Genomic DNA, 16,749 nt, shown 5'->3' with positions numbered 1-16,749 from the left:
TAACCGTCAATCACTGATAACTTTGAAGTTTTTGGTTCACTTGATCAATAATGTCATCAGCCCAAATACTAGGCCTGATGTTTGAGCAACATTTTGGAATTCATTAGCCAGACCAGTAACCATCAATCTCTGATAACTTCGAAGTTTTTGGTTCACTTGATCAACAATGTCATCAGCCCAAAAACTGGGCCTGCAACTCCACATTTCATCGCCAGGTTTTTTGTTGCCAGTTTGAAATTCTCGACGCCATTTTTGGACTTGTTTGTCACTCATTACTTCAGGTCCATACACTAGCCATGGATTTCAGCAGCTAAAGACCCTTTTGCCAGAAAAAAATTAATCACACCCTGCACTTCAAAACTGATGGGATCTACGGTTACCTCAGGTATTGTGATTTGCTCTCACCTACTGGCAAATGACTACTGAATCAAACCTACCTGTGGTAGTTTCCTAAAGAGTTGGTGGACCATACTGCATGTGTGAAACGTCATTCACGCCTACCATCAATTAAATATTCATCATATTCATCATTGGATCTTAGTTTTGGAATCTGCCTCATAGATATGGAGGTAATGGTATTGAAATGCACATCCTCATTCTTCTCCAATGACAGTCAGCACCCAACGTAATAAATAATTATTTGATGACTTGTGTAACTGTGATGGTAAAGAACTTCTATGAAGCACTATGCATTCAAATGTCAGTTGTATGCCTTTCCAAAATACCTAAAGACTATAGGAAAGAAAGAATTCTTACGGCACAGTTAGCATAAAACTTAAGTAAAACTGAAACATTCTGACCTAAAACAGAGGAAGTATAACTACAGATTAATATGACAAGCAAAATGTGAAAGCAGTCAGAAGAACAACCCTGAGAGCAATACTATAAAAACTCAGTGAACATGAAAATAAATTTCACTTCTGGACATTATCTATCTAGTCACTGTTGATCACGCATGCGCTAAATGGAAACTGATAAAATAGAGGCTAACCTAGGGCATCACACACATCCGTGCCCGAGGCAGTATTCGAACCTGTGACCGTAGCGGTCGCGCGGTTCCAGACTGAAGCGCCTAGAACTGCTCGGCTACAATGGCCAGCAAAACTGTTCTCTCATTTATGCAATACTGTAAATTTATCATACGGGTTTATAAAAAAATTTTAATTGTAAAGCATATGATAAATAATCTATTTTTATGTATACTTTGTAAGCTGGTAAATCAATAAGTAGATAAATTTTATGTGCAATAACTTGCATACAGCGTAGGTACGTACAAAATTTACAGGAACAAATAAATAAAACAAATCAGCCATTGGTGTAGGAACTTTACTCTGTCACCTGTCAACCAATTTTCTATTTCTACTCATGCCACTTTTCAACCAATTAACACTTTAAGTGAGCAAAGAAGTTTCATCAATTTTACTGGAAACTATAGATAAACGTAACAATGGAAAGTAATTAGAAACAAAGCTGACAGAATAATGAGGCAAAAAGTCCACAGAGTTGAAATTTTATGTGACCACAAAAATATATTACACAAGGATATGTGAAGTAGAACAGTTGACATTTGGTTCTCACCGAGAAGCCATCAGATTTGAGTGCATGCAGCTGCTGTTGAAGGCTGACAGCCACATCTTCATGCCTGGTTTCATTGTCATTACTGTTGATGGCACTAAGTGGTAGTGGCTCTGGTCTCACTACATCTTCTGCATCTTGAGGAATCTGTTTTTCTTGCTGAATTGCTGAGTCTTCAAATGATGACTCCATCTCTGACTGCCCAGTGCACATACAGAAAAACAAAAATATGTTACATAAGCTAGGCGTAAAAATCTAAACTGGGTAAAGTAGAAGTGTAAGTTCAGAATCAGTTTTACAGCAGAGGGAAATACGGAAGCGTCCGATCCCGCCCGTCTGCTTTGACCCATGACGTCACAAATATGGCGGAAACAAAAACAAACACACACACTTTCCACAAGAAGCCTAATGACACTAACGGGACAAGCGCTGGAAATGGGGTGTTTTGGGTGGGGGGCAAACTACATATAAACAAATTTAGACACCTTGCGTAGCTACAACGTGTAAGTGAAGACAGCCATGCATGAATACCCACCCACCTCCCCAGGGGTCGTAACCCCTGCAACCCATAGAAGATAAAGATGCTTCAGTAGCTGATTAGTGTTTTTTGTCTTTTTTAAAAAAAATCTCACGGGATAGAACGAACAGATCAGAAAGATAAATATAATAAACTAAAACAGAAATTGGAGGAAACAGATAATTAAAATAAGTAATAAGTGTTTTTAAATTTTAAAAAAAAATCTCACGAGATAGAACGAACACATCTGAAAAGTAAATAAAATAAGATAAAACAGAACTGGAGACAGCCACACTCAAACCAAACTCCGTGCCGTCATGATATCACACACGACAACACCCTTACGTCATGGGTCAAAGCCGACGCATGGGATCGGACGCTTCTGTCGACCCCAGCAGAGTCCAGAGATGGTAACAAACTTAAATAGCATTCAAATGATGACTGCATCTCTGACTGCCCAATGCACATACAGAAAAACAAAAATATATTATATAAGCTACACATAAAAACCTAAACTGGGTAAAGTAGAAGTGTAAGTTCAGAATCAGTTTTACAACAGAGTCCAGAGATGGTAACCGACTTAAAGGGTGTTCACAGGAATGCTTCCTTCTTCTGTAATGGAAGAGTAAAATGAAAAAAGAAGTATGCATATTGCCAACAAATTAACAAAGTAATGAAATTATAGAGAAAAAAATGAATATCACAGAATGCAAAAGACAGGATTCTAAAGTCTGAAAACTTAACACATAAGCCCTACTGGTAAAAATAGTTGGTCAGCCAGTGAGAAAGAGGCCATTAATTTCAAAGAATAAAATCATTCACATACAAATAATCACATAACGTGAGGTAGGATGAACAGGAAACATAGAAATCATTTCACAAGTCCAATAGAGTAGCATTGCTATCAATACTTATGTTTTCCTTTTTTTCCATATTTTGCATCAGTCCAAATTGTACCATTGGTTAGAGTCCACGTTAAAATGTAGGACCCTTATGACTGGCTGAGTGAGTCATTACAAAGGTCAGAGGAAGGCAAGGGCATAGGACCATGTTTAGTAAGCAATGTTGTGTTCATATCAACCTTTGGGTTAACAACAACAAAAATAATAAATTTTTGAAAATATAATGTGATGGCATAGATAAAAAAATCTACTCACCAAGTGATGAGAGGAGACTCAAACATAAAAGAAGGGGGCTTGGAGAGACTTACCAGACAGTATGACAAGTATCAACAGTATTGGATGCTCACATTCTGTGAGACACTGTGGAGAAGTTTGTGCTTTGATCCAGGATATTTGTGCAAAATAGGGTGGTTAGGAACTGTATACCACCAACTCTCCTACCCTTGTGAGCTCAATACTGGTGAGGAAAATTTCAATCTCCATCAGGATTTGAATCAACTACCTCCAAGTTGACTACCACCCACAAACATGAATTAGTGACTTTGGCTGTGGAGAAAATGAAAGGAGCATGAGAAGCAGAATGGAAGGCGTTGTGTCTGAAGTGAATTTTTCCAGTGTGAGTGACAGTGATGAAAGCAAGTACAGTTTAGTGCAATGCTTGGATTTTTGTTGATAGAGGATGAATATAGCCTTCTCCTCTCAAATAGCCCCAAAGTGGTTAGCAAGCTTAAATCCCCTTACAACAGATGCGTCATGCAGTAGCCACCAGAAAGATCGCGGGAGGCACACATCAGCACGGCGTGTCACGGACGGTAGTTGCCGCAAGTAGAGTCCTGTCCACCAGAGGGCACACGAGAATTCGGACGCGACCTCTGCCGGCGTAACAACAACAACATCAACTCAGGCAGCACGGGCCGTGCCCAGTCAGTTAACATCGAGCATGCCTAGGGCATAGTCCCGGTCTACGCCAAGTGAAGTGCGACGTAAATGTGAACAGTGTTACTACACGTCACCATCAACGGTACTGCATGCTCATGTTCCTCGAGCCACTGTGGATAAGTTTGTGCTTTGATCCAGGATATCTGTGCAAGACAGAGTGATAAGGAACTGTACACTGTCAACTCTCCCCCCCTTGCCAACTAAATACTGGAGAGGAAAATTTCATTCTCTGTCAGGATTTGAATCAACTACCTCCAGGTCCAATAGCATTCAGAAACATGAATTAGTGACCTTGGCCATGGAGAAAATGAAAGGAGCTTGAGTATCAGAATGGAACATTTTGATTTTAAGGTGAGAAATGGTAGAAGGCAGAAACAGATGATGCTATGTCACAACAGTGTCTGAACATTTATAGCTTAAATCCACTTATTTGGAAACTTGATTCTTTTTTCCAAGTTAACAGATCTCAGAGCAGTGCACTTTCTGAATGTGCTGTATTACAGTAAAATGACTGTCACACAGCAATTCAGCTATAAGGCTTATAGCTTAATTATAAACACTGCTATGTGCCACTCTGTTGATGTGTAACTCGCAGGATCCAACCTCTTTTAGTTTCATAAAAAATCTGCTGTTTCCAACATACATGGGTCGAGAATCTCCATTTATATAGAATGTATTACTTTATTTCATTGACACCTGTAGTGTCAGGAAATATATAAATCACCATCAGTCATCTGTGACATTTCTAGGACTTTTTACATATTATAAATGACCTTATGCTAACTACTCTCTTCCACAGTTGGTTGGACCCTTCCCATCACAGCACTGTCACAACACCTTTTAAGCATTGATGGCTCATTTATTAATTCATTCAACATGTTTTGTAGCTCCTATCTAGAAAGAGAACCTTCAGAGATGTGGAAGAAGTCATAGTACACATTAACAAAAGAAAATGAAATCACAGAAACTTAATTTGTTTATTGTATTAACAATAAACTATCACTACACTGCTTAATACTGTTCATGCTTATGTCAACTAAATTTAATCAAGCAAATTATAAAGAAAATTGCTACTATGAAAAAAGCTGCTCCCTTATTAGTTATACAAAATGATACTGTTTGTCATTTTGGTAGCTTAACATGTACTTGACTGCAGTGGTATGGTTACTTACATCTGTAAATATAGCACTCTGTTTGCTCTTTGTCATGTACCCTTACAAACAAAACAGCTACTTTTCATTAACTTTTCAATTCCTGAATGGTGTAGATACTCACCTATGGTAAGTGGTAGAAAGAAAGACTCATGAGATACATTTTAAATTTTCTTTTCATAGTCCCAGTTTCTTATTTTATGTTAGATGGGAACATCTAAAATACCTTTTCACTGGAATGCATTACAGTAACTCCATACTGAACCCAAGACAAGGAGAAAAAGTGTACATGCAAATTATTTAATTGTCTTGTAACGTGATTCTGGAGATGTCCTTCAAAAGGAATCTGCTCTACAAGATATTCTTCCTACACAGTTCTGCTGAATGAACATTTTATTTACCATACTTTAGGTGCATTACCCCAGAGGGTAATTTCATGACAACACGGAGCAAAAAGTGTAAAATAAACACAATGAGAGATGCTTCTTAAAGGAAAGTATGTTGAACTGATCTTCTAACTGTATGCTGGACTGATGAGTGAACTGATTTTAAATTTCTATTCACCTGAATCCCATGAATTTTACACATGGTATTTCATTTAGTGTATGACAATTAATGTCTGCTTTGGGCAGTAGCAGGTCATTTTTGCTTGTGTGAAATCACACATTCTGGTCCGAGCTGCCAGACATGACGGTCGTGTAAGGTGTGCATGCATTGTGTGATTTATTTTATTTTTATTTATTTGGTATGCATATTCCATGGATCCATACATGCAAATGATTTGCCTGGATGTGAAACGTGTCAATACAATTGTAAAAATACAATTAATGCTACAGAATAGTAATATAATACAATGATCAGTAACATAATATTGTATCATCCATCTAATAACTAAGAGACTAAATACGTCTATTATTAAGGGAGTGCATTATTTCTGGAAAAGAATTCATCTAAGGAGTACAGTGGATGGTCAAGCAGGTTTTTTTTTTAATGTACCTTTGAACAGCGTTTCATTTTCTCTTGTATATTTAATATAATTAGGCAATGGATGAAAAGTCTTTACAGCAGCATACTTTACCCCCTTCTGTATAAGTGATAATGTTTTTAGTTCGACATGTAGATCATCTTTACCTCTAGTATTGTAGTTATGGTATGAACAATTTGTTTCATACTGAGCATAGTCTTTATTAACAACATTCATCACAGAGTATATGTACTGACATGTTGTAGTCAGTATACCTAACTGTGTGAAAAGTTTTCTACATGAGGTTCGTGGAGGAACCCCACACATGATTCTGACTGCTCTCTTCCGAGCAGATAAGATTTTTTTGAGGCTGGTGAATTACCTCAGAAGATTATTCCATAACTCATTTGTGAGTGAAAGTATCCAAAGTAAGCTGATTTTAAAATGTTGATGTCCCCAAAATGAGTAATTATTTTTAAAGCAAAAGTTGCTGATGAAAGCCTTTTCAGTAAGGGACACATGCTGTTCCCAGTTGAGTCTACTGTCAGTTTGAACCCCTAGGAATTTAGTGGAGTGCACCTGTTCTAGTTCCTGGTTGTCATGAGCAATTACTATATTTTCTGGAGTTCTATTTTTTGTGTGGAACTGTATAAAATTAGGTGAATGTGTGTGTGTGTGTGTGTGTGTGTGTGTGTGTGTGTGTGTGTGTGTGTGTGTATGTATGCATCTTTTTCTGATGAAGGCTGTGGCTGAAAACTAATGTGTAAGTGTCTTTTAATTGTACCTGTCTGCAATTACAGTAAGTAACAGTCTATCTTTTCCTTGCAATGTTGATATTCTAACCCACCATCAAAGACTTTGAAAGGCTCACAAAATGTGTTAGCAGTTCTGATGTGGCACATTAATACGTGGAAAAATAATGAATGTTTTTTTATGGCGCAACAATTTTTAACATGTGAAATTCTATATAGAAGTTATTTACCTCCTTTCCTTTACAGAAAAGTTGTGTTCCTATTTATGTGGGTTTTGGGAACCCCCCGCCACCCCATCCATCCCCAATCTTGCCAAATTTTCATCATTTATTTTTGTCTCATTGTCATCATTGTCTCTACAAGCTACTCTGGGAGTTACTCCTCGTAAAGAAGTACTAACCAGCATAGTTGTTTGTTTGTTTGTTTCTTTGCAAGTTGCTATAATCATGTTTAAGATATGGTTATAATTTATCATTTTAATTCTCAGTTTAAGATACCCTCTTTAGAATTAGCAAATGAAGTTCAGACTATTTGCTACTGCATATCTCAAGTGAATCATTTTCTGCATTAGGATTTTCACTGTACTTTCCATATTAATGCATTTTGCCTAGTATACGTTAATAAAATTTAAGAAACCTAAGATTCTTCAACTAGTTTGGGTTTAGCAAATATATTACTGTGTGCTGAAACAAATAACACTTAAACATCATACTTAATGTGACAAAGAGCTGGAAATAATCTAATTTTTTATTTGCGATCTGTCATGGTAAAACAGATATTTAAACTTATTTGTTTGCTTATGTTAAACAAAGAGTGTTAATTGCAGGTAGATGGCATTCAGTCAAGTTTTAACTCTATGATGTAGTTATAAATGATAATAAAAAGAGAAAATACTGAAGATTATAGTAAGCTATATCTGTAGCAAATAAAATCAGAAACAATGTATATTGTTCAAACAAACATACATTTGCTCCCCTTTTATTGTGACGTTTCAGAATTTATAGTTTAAATGTAAATGTCTTGCATGATAAAATGTTCATTTCAATGAATGCCCACAAATCACTGTGCGCTGCAAATTGTTGAGTAAAGTACCAAATTGGTTATGTAAGGAGATATGTACCTGTCTGCTGCCACGTGCTGTAGTGGAGTGTGACTCATCATCATCATCATCACCTAGTTGCACACTGTGTAGAAAAGCTGTGGCATAGCTAGATCTGGTGCCATTTACTACCAACAGATCCCGTCGTATACTGTCAGCTGGTGGGCCAGCACCTGTCTCATTATATATCACTGACACATGGTTAGTGAATTCAAATGCCACCTGCAAATGTGATACACATTAAAATCTACTATGTTCTATCATGTTGAAGTCTGCACTCCACAGTTCACTTTTTGGTTCAATCTCTAGACTACTAGTACAACTACCTACATTTGATATTTTACCAGATACTAAATCTATTATGTTCACAAAAGAACTTCTTCTATCAGAAAAAAATATAAATTTGTATGTTGATTTATTTTATTTCATTCTGAAAGTGTAAATTTGTATGTTGAAGTTTTTACTAAATTTTGAAACTTTAAGATAAAAGTCAGTGCTAAATCACCAATAAAGCTTTACTTTTATGCAAATTGGTGATTTATTTCAAATTACTTGAACTCAGACTAAGAGCATCCCACTAGCTAAGTGTTATTGGAGTAATGATTTTGTATGTATGTGTATGGAATAGGATTTGCTGCAGTTTTAATCATTCTGTAAACCACCTTTAAGTCTTGTTCCTGTATTTATTGGAACATAGTTAATGATGGTACTACACAGCAGAGAGTGCAGGAATGTACAAAGAAACAAGTGATTAGAGATTATCATATACTTTACTCCCTATTTCCCAACAGGCCTTCTGTCTAATGTATACTAACAAATTTGAATCACAATGTACAAATCATGTGGGTATCCTCTACACAAATTATTACCTAACACATGCAGTTGGGATAGTCTTTTCATCATGGAAACGTCCACCTACAATAATTTATTTTAATGTTTAACCAGGCTGAGCATAATGATTACAGTTTCTGGTACACAGATAATAGAAAAAGTGGAAAACTCATAAAAAGGATTCATCATACAACTACATGCCCTACAAATGCAACTGAAAAATGAAAACATCTTGTTAACAATTTTTTATTATAATATATCTCCATGTACGTGTATGCATTTCTGTAAAAACTCTAATTCAACACTGAAAATGTTTTCAAATTACTGATGCCCCTCTTAACTGTAATTTTTTTGAACACTCAGTGTATTACAGGCAGTACACCCTACCCTTGTGGTGTTTGATTTGTCTTTTTCTTAAGCTTAAATGCAACAATGACAAACAAAAGTAAGCTTCATTTAATGAAATGCCCACTCACTTTACTTCTAATATCAACCACAAAGAATGTTTTGGTTAGTATAATTTGACAAGCAAAAGAAGGTCTAGTTACACATAGTTTCTGATCAGCTTAATGTTTGTCAATTTGCTGATTTAAAATCTAGATTTCCACCATTAATACTGTTCTGTCCACAACATGAGAACATTAGGCTCAGTGTTCTCATTTATGTTTTCACAGAGGAATACACTAAGTGTCATACATTAAGTTATACTCTCTGATTTCTTTCTTTTCCATGATCAGTACAGCAAACACATTATGATGTAGAGAAACATTTTCAGTTGTAAATTGAAAATTTGCACCTGGATGAGCACATGAATCTGCATTTAAAAGTAAGCCTAGTCTCCTTACCATTACCCTACCCATCGCGCAAGCTGGCATCACCAAAATTCTCAGTTTTACTGGAATGCTGAACAGTGGTCCACAGTCCCCCTCAGCATGAGAAAAGATAACTGCAAGGGACTGGAGGTGGAGAGCATGATTTTATGGTAGAATATTTAGCAGATATTCATTAGATCATCTACTATGAACACTTACACTGGAAGACTTGATAATAAAGAGTCAGATCTTTAACACATTGCAGCCACCATAGCGCACAAGATGCTGCATCTACATTAGAAGCCTTGAAAATATAAGTTATACCATTCTCTGCATGAGTGTTTACTCCAACTGAATATATAGAAATTCATGAAATTCTTGCAGTTTAGTGATATCCTACCTTCCTCTATAGACTGCCTTTCTGAGGAAAGAAATAATTAAGAGCCAAAGCAGTACCTATTAACACTTTTAGAATGAATTAACAAAGTTTCAGAATTATGGGAAGTAAATAAAATAAAAAATATTGATCGACCTATGCCTACCATGAGTAAGTACATTGATCTCATTATCTTCAATTTTATTTTCGCATTGAATATTAAATTTGAATATTAAATTCCAGTGGAAGCACAGTATACTAAAGGTATTTCAAGCTTGTTTTAGAGTCTCTATCGTCATCTGGAAGCTGTACTCTTTTCTATTTTGCTCTTCAGTTGGGGCTTGCTCTTTCAAAAGTGAAAAAGCCACAGTTGATTCTGTTGTGAAAATCTGCTTGTGATCTTCTCATTGTTCTTGTTTTATACATAAAGTCACATGTGGCTGCATTGAAAGATCTAAATGCCCAGCTGATAAAACTTAGTTAAAGAAGTATCCTACCTCATTTATTCCATAGGAATATCAACAAATGATTCTTAAGCAAGCTTTGTTAACAATGTAAAATCTGTCATCAACATTGTGTTGCAAGTTCATAATAATGCTCAGGAAACCACCGTGGAACAGAAAATGAAAATAAAACTCTTGAGACAGTTTTTAACGTATAAAATGTGGGATAGTAAATGTACATCAAATGTACTCTTAAAATGTTAAAAATGTGCACTGTGTAGTTTTATGTCAGTGCTTTATTATTTTCAGTTCTTTAAGATACTGCACAATCATGCACATGTAATACTACTAGTAAATAGTTACTATGATTATTAGGGGCTTCCTAAACCTGTGTTCATTATCTAATTACCCAATATCACTTCTGATTGATGATGTAAACACCCCAAAATTGATTTTGAAAATGCAGTTATATATGCCAGATTTTAACTTCAGTGAAATATCCAACCATTTTTGAGATATGTTTTGGTTGTTAGGTTCATATTTGCCTTTAAAATTTTCAGCTAAGCTGAACAGAGTAATTTTCTGTTCAGTGAAGGAGAGAAACAAACCTTGGATTGAACAAGAATTTAACCACCTACATTTAATTGATGTAAAATGACCGCCATGCTGACAAAACTGGAAAATGAAATACTATACCTGGTTTCCAGTTGCTATTCATGGACAACAGTTAACAAATGGAAAAATATATTCCACTGGGCTATCAAAACAGAAGTAGCAGGATTGAGAAAGGAGAAAGACTAGTTGAATCCCACAATAAAATTCAGCTAGTAACAGTGAACATACTGTTCAAAAATCACAAGAGGAGAAGGAATACTTGGAATAGGCCTGGAGTGATGGATGGATTCTAACTGCTTTACAGAGATTCTGAAATCTGATACTGAATTGTAAGGCATATCCAGGGGCAGACATAGACAAGGATTAATTACCGAAGTACTGAGGAAAGATATGACATCCAGGTGCAGATATAGACATGGATCAATTACTGAAGTAGTGAGGAAAGATGAGATGTATTTGAAGTTCTCTGAGGTTATAGATGTACTGCAGCAATGAACACCCCAGTACGCAGTTCGGTCAGAGGAATGGACATCTCTAAAAACGGTAATGTTAGAAGTTAGACAGACACACACAGATACTAGGAAAATCACTGCAAAGAAATGTGGAGCAGAAGAAGAAATACTTCAATTGATCAGCAAAAGAATGAAACATAAAGTTTTACTTAGGAATGAAATAAATAGAAAGTGCAGGGAAGCCAAGATTAACTGCCTACAAGCAAAATGCAAATAAATTGAAACAGAAAGTGTCACTGAAGGGACTACTTCAGATATATGAAAATCAAAAGAACCTTTGGTGAAATCAAAAGCAGTGTATGAACATTAAGAGTGCAGTGGGAATTCCATTGCTAAACACAGAGTAGTAAGATGTCTCATGATGTGACAAAAGAAGAAATGGGAATCAATAAGGGAGACATAGGGGATCCAGTATTAGAGTCAGAGATCAACAGTGGTCAGAAGACTTGCAATCAATTAACAAAAAAGGGACACATAATATACCTTTGGAATTTCTGAAAGCGTTTGGGGAAGTGGCATCCAAACAACAATTCAAATTAATGTGCAAAATCTATGAGACTTGAAACATACCATCAGTCTTTTGGAAAAATATCATCCATACAATCCTGAACACAGCAACGGCACATAGGTGGGAGAACTAACGCACAATCAGACTAATAGCCTATGGATCCAAGACACTAGCAAGAATAATATCTGGAAGAATGGCAATGATAAGCAAGCATCTGTTAAATGACAGTAAGTTTGGGTTCAGGAAAGGTAAAGGCACTAGACTGGCAATTATGATGCTGTGCTTGATAATGGAAGCAAGACTTAGGAAAAATAAAGACACTTTCATAGGACTTGTTGATCTAGAGAAAGCATTTGACAAGGTAAAATAATGCAAGATATTCAAAATTCTGAGAAAGATAAGAGTAAGATCAAGGGAAATAAGGGTAAAATACAACATGTACAAGAACCAAGAGGAAGCAATAAGAATGGAGTACTAAGAATGAAGTTCTTGGATTAAAAATCATCTAAGACAGAGACAGAATGTTTCACCAGTACTTTTAAATCTATACATCGGTGAAACGATGATGGGAATGAAACAAAATTTCAGGAGTGGGATTAAAATACGGGGTGGAAGAACATCAATGATAAGATTCACTGAAAACATCGCTATCTTCTGTAAAACTTAAGAAGAATTACAGGACCTGTTGAGTAGAATGAACAGTGTAATGAGCACATAATATGGATTGAGAGTAAACTGAAGAAAGACAATAGTAATGAGGAGTAGCAGAAATAAGATTAGTGACAAACTTAACAACAAAATTTGTGACCAAGAAAGAGACAAAGTGAAGGGATTCTTCTACCTTGGAAGCAAAATCACACATGACAGACAAAGCAAGGAGAACAGAAAAAGTAAACTATCACAGATACAGTGTGTACTCTGGCCAAAAGTGATCTACTAGTATCAAACATGGGCTTTAATTTAAAGAAAAAATGTCTGAGAATGTTCATTTGGAGCACACCACTGTATGGAGTGAATCATGGACTGTGTAAAAACTGAAAAAGAAGAGAACTGAAGTGTTTCAGATGTGGTGCTACAGAAGAATGTTGAAAATTAGGTGGGCTCATCATCATTTGGTTATGTGACTTGTGGCAGGTTTAGATCCATGCTTCTCTGTCCTCTACATTCTCTGGTACCCTCCTTGCAGTCTACAAATGTTATCCAGCATCTGATACCTTCTTCTGATCTTCCATATCTTCCCTGGAATAAAACCTCCAGTTGCTTTGACTAGAAGGCAATCTTGTCTCATATTACATCCTAGCCAATTTAGCTTCCTATCCTTCATTATCAGCAGCATCCTCCAATCTTATCCCACTCTTCTCAATACCTCCTTATTCCCAACTTCATCAGTCCAGCTGATCTTCTCCATTCTGCACCATATCCATGTTTCACAAGCTTCAGTTTTCCTCTCATCCTGCTTTCTTGATGTCCATGTTTCTGCTCCATACAAGGTCATGATGTATATCAGGCATTTTGCTACTCACTTTCTTAACTTTTTATACAAATGACTAGCTAAGAGTCTTTTCTGCCTTTGGAATGCCTCCTTCACCAGTGTCAACGTGAATTTTATGTACTGTTCACAATGTGTATCTTCCATAACCCAACTCCCCAAATACTTGAATGCTCTCACCTCTTTTGTGTTTTGCTCTCACCTGTTGTGTGGTTTCAGGACCTAACTATACTTCACTCTTCTCTTAAGTCTATAGCCAAGACATTTTCCCTTTTTTTTAAATTTTCATACCATATGCTACACAGACTTAATTTAGGTCATTTAGCATCTGAATCACCGTCTCTTTTCTGCAAGAATCAGCATGTATCTATGAATATTGTTCTGTTTCCTGTCCACTTACCTTGATGCCTCTTTTCCCATTGAAACAACTGATTCCTCCAAATAATTGTTAAATAGGATCAGCAAGAGAAAATAATAACGAAAATACAGTGGTATAATACAATACTAACAATGATGGCTGTATTAACATACTTGTTTAGCTTATGTCATTATTATCAGTACTAAATGAAGTATGAAATGAATAATGCAAAAATTACTGCATGTGACAATCACATTGTTATTGTCAAGCTTTACCTCTGGCATCTATACATTATTCATCAAAGACATTTTTGTAAAACTCCTTTGCATCAGCTGGAATTTCAAAATACTGTAGCAAGGCAGACTCATCTTTCTTCTCTTCTTTGCTTACCATGTTTTGTTTTGGTAGAAGGGTGCATATTATCATTGTTGGACAGCACAATTTCTTTTGACTCCAGATGTCAACTTATACTGGATCTCCCAAGTATGTATAACTTACTGACATATTAACAATTTTCTTTGCTTTTTTTCATGAAATGACATACTGGCTGTTTATTTAGAATGGTAGCTTGGATTTTAGTACTTTTTGTGCCCTCTTTTAGATTTTTAACAGTCCAGTCTGTGTTTAAAACTTTGCGAGTACCATCCTATTCTGAAATATCATAATTTTGTTTAGGAAATAAGATGCTTTCTTTTTCCTGTAAGATTTCTCAGTTCTACAAAACACTTGGTTGGAGGCCTGTAGGTATGGCCCTGAACAGAGAAGAAGTGATGCATATTATTGAATTTTGTGCTCTTTTTCAATAATGCTATAAGCATTGCCATTGTACGGTGTTTTTTATTTTAGCTGTTGCAAGAATCTGAGAACAGATGTGTGGTGTCTCTTATGTGAATCCACAGTTTTTTGACTATGCTCTTTGGTTTTGTCTTCTTGTCTTTGTGTTCTAGTACTATGTTCGGCAGCCATCTTTCTGTATTCGCTCTATAAAGTGATGAAACAAATGTTGTTTCGATCCTAAAAGGGTGTTGTTATGGTTCAACACCACGTAAAACCCACAGATGCATTGTGTTGGTGCCATTACTTTTTTACCTAAGTTGGAAAGGAAGTACAGCAAAGATGAAGCAATTTGATTGTGTCCTCTTGAAGATTCTGTCTCCAACCAGTTGTAGGAAATGATGTCTTTTTGCTCCTTAGTGTGCACAGATTGCATAATTGTCTAGATCAGAAACCATCACTGACTGGAATAGGCTGGTTTTGCTACACGTCAATGCAAATCTCAATGACAGTTAGAGTATATTCCTTCATTATATCGTAAAACTGCTTTGCATGAATTTTATGTAATATGTGTCTAGTTTGCAGTGCATTCTTATTTTGCAGACATATTTCTGTGTTTATTTCTGTTAGACCAAACTTAAATGTGGAGCAGGTATCAGCATGAGGTATCCTGAATGACAGATTAAAATTTTTGTATAAGATATGCTTGTATTTTGATAAAGAACACTGTTTCAGTTCCAATTTTTTTTTCTTGACAGGATCTCTTGAACATTTTCTTGGCTGTGAGATCTGAAGGGAAATAACCTCTCGTAGTATTCCCCTGTCCATGATGGCTCTCTTTGCATTTATATTTATTTTATATCATTCTTAATAGCAATCGTTACCTCCTTATGATCCTTTCCTCTTTCATTGCCTCCTCTACTTTCCTTTAGCAACCTTCCTCCTTCATGGAACCTGCTTGCTAGATAGGTTAACATATTCTTTGACATGCTAGATACTTCTTGGAAAGTGGCAGCACAAACAGGCACTATTTCATCATCCCTGCTTCTAATAGTATGTTCCACTGTCACTATTTTCTTCCTTTTTGTGTTCTGGGTGACCACTACTCTGCACTGCGGTGAGGAAATATTAAGAAATTTTAACCCAAACTCATCTTGATTCACTTTATTTAATGATGTCACGTGATGATTTAATTGGGGAATATTTTCAGAGGAGAGTCCAGCAGCTTTGCACTCTTTCATTACTTTAGCTTTTGGAGGTGAAACCTCAAGTCCATGATAGCATTTAATGGTAAGTTCCTTTTTACACTCTTTTGCTTTGTGTTTCAGGTCTATGTAAGCTATTCTTGAATCGGGATTTCCTCCTATTGAAACACTCTTTAACCTGCATGCCATTTTCAGAATCATGAGAATCATCGTCAGTTCTGCTTCTGCTTGCAATGCTTCTTTGAAGACTTATAGGTGTGCGCCATTTGAATACTAGTGGAAAAGTGAGCTGCAGGTGTTCCGACGACAATGACGTCTCGTTGAAACACTATTCCACCAGTAAATATCGCTACAACAATGAGTAACATCATTTAAGGCATCCAGTATACTCCATTATTGTTAATTGCCTGCTGCTGAAAGAGAGCTGAGAGATTAGAGTGTAATTATATTGCATTTGTCGGCTTCTGCTGTAACTGTAAGAATGCATATATCATGTTTTGCTACAACCATGTGATTTGGAGTGGTCATACATACAGCAGTAGTCAACATTTACTAAAACTTGGTTCAGGTGTTGATGTAAAAGGTCAATATTATGCCATTATCATGCCTAACTCAGTTTTGAATTTTTTTTGCATGTATCTAGTTTTCAAAAATCGCTCTACCTCATCCTCGAAACGAAGGAAGAGTGGTGCAAGAACCCAAAGAATATGGAGAGCTGCATCAAACCAGTCTCAGGACTGAAGATCACAACAACAACAGCATGTGCTATCAACTGCATGGGTAGTTTTTGCTATTAACTTACATACTGATTTAGTTTAGATTTGTTCATAAAATCTCTGCACAAGGTCATACTTTTTGTCTGTAGAAGCTTGCTTTTCATGTGCTGTGCAAAATAAGATTTCTGTCAATCAAATTTTACCTTCATTT

At 36.1% G+C, this 16,749-nt stretch overlaps 1 protein-coding gene across 1 annotated transcript in view; it reads right to left on the bottom strand.

Moving 5' to 3' along the window:
* Positions 1 to 16,749, bottom strand: part of LOC126199368 (uncharacterized) — a 542,567-nt gene that overhangs the window by 69,287 nt on the left and 456,531 nt on the right. The window contains exons 5-6 of the mRNA XM_049936265.1: positions 7,921 to 8,121; positions 1,579 to 1,773 (exon numbers count right to left, since the gene is read on the bottom strand). Coding sequence (XP_049792222.1) covers positions 1,579 to 1,773; positions 7,921 to 8,121 — 396 coding nt within the window. The remainder of the gene's footprint in view (positions 1 to 1,578; positions 1,774 to 7,920; positions 8,122 to 16,749) is intronic.

The sequence above is a fragment of the Schistocerca nitens genome, chromosome 8 (assembly GCF_023898315.1).
Source record: "Schistocerca nitens isolate TAMUIC-IGC-003100 chromosome 8, iqSchNite1.1, whole genome shotgun sequence".
In the NCBI taxonomy this organism is placed as follows: Eukaryota; Metazoa; Arthropoda; class Insecta; order Orthoptera; family Acrididae; genus Schistocerca; species Schistocerca nitens.
Note: the sequence above shows the minus strand (reverse complement) of the source record. Positions and strands in the feature narration are given on the sequence as shown.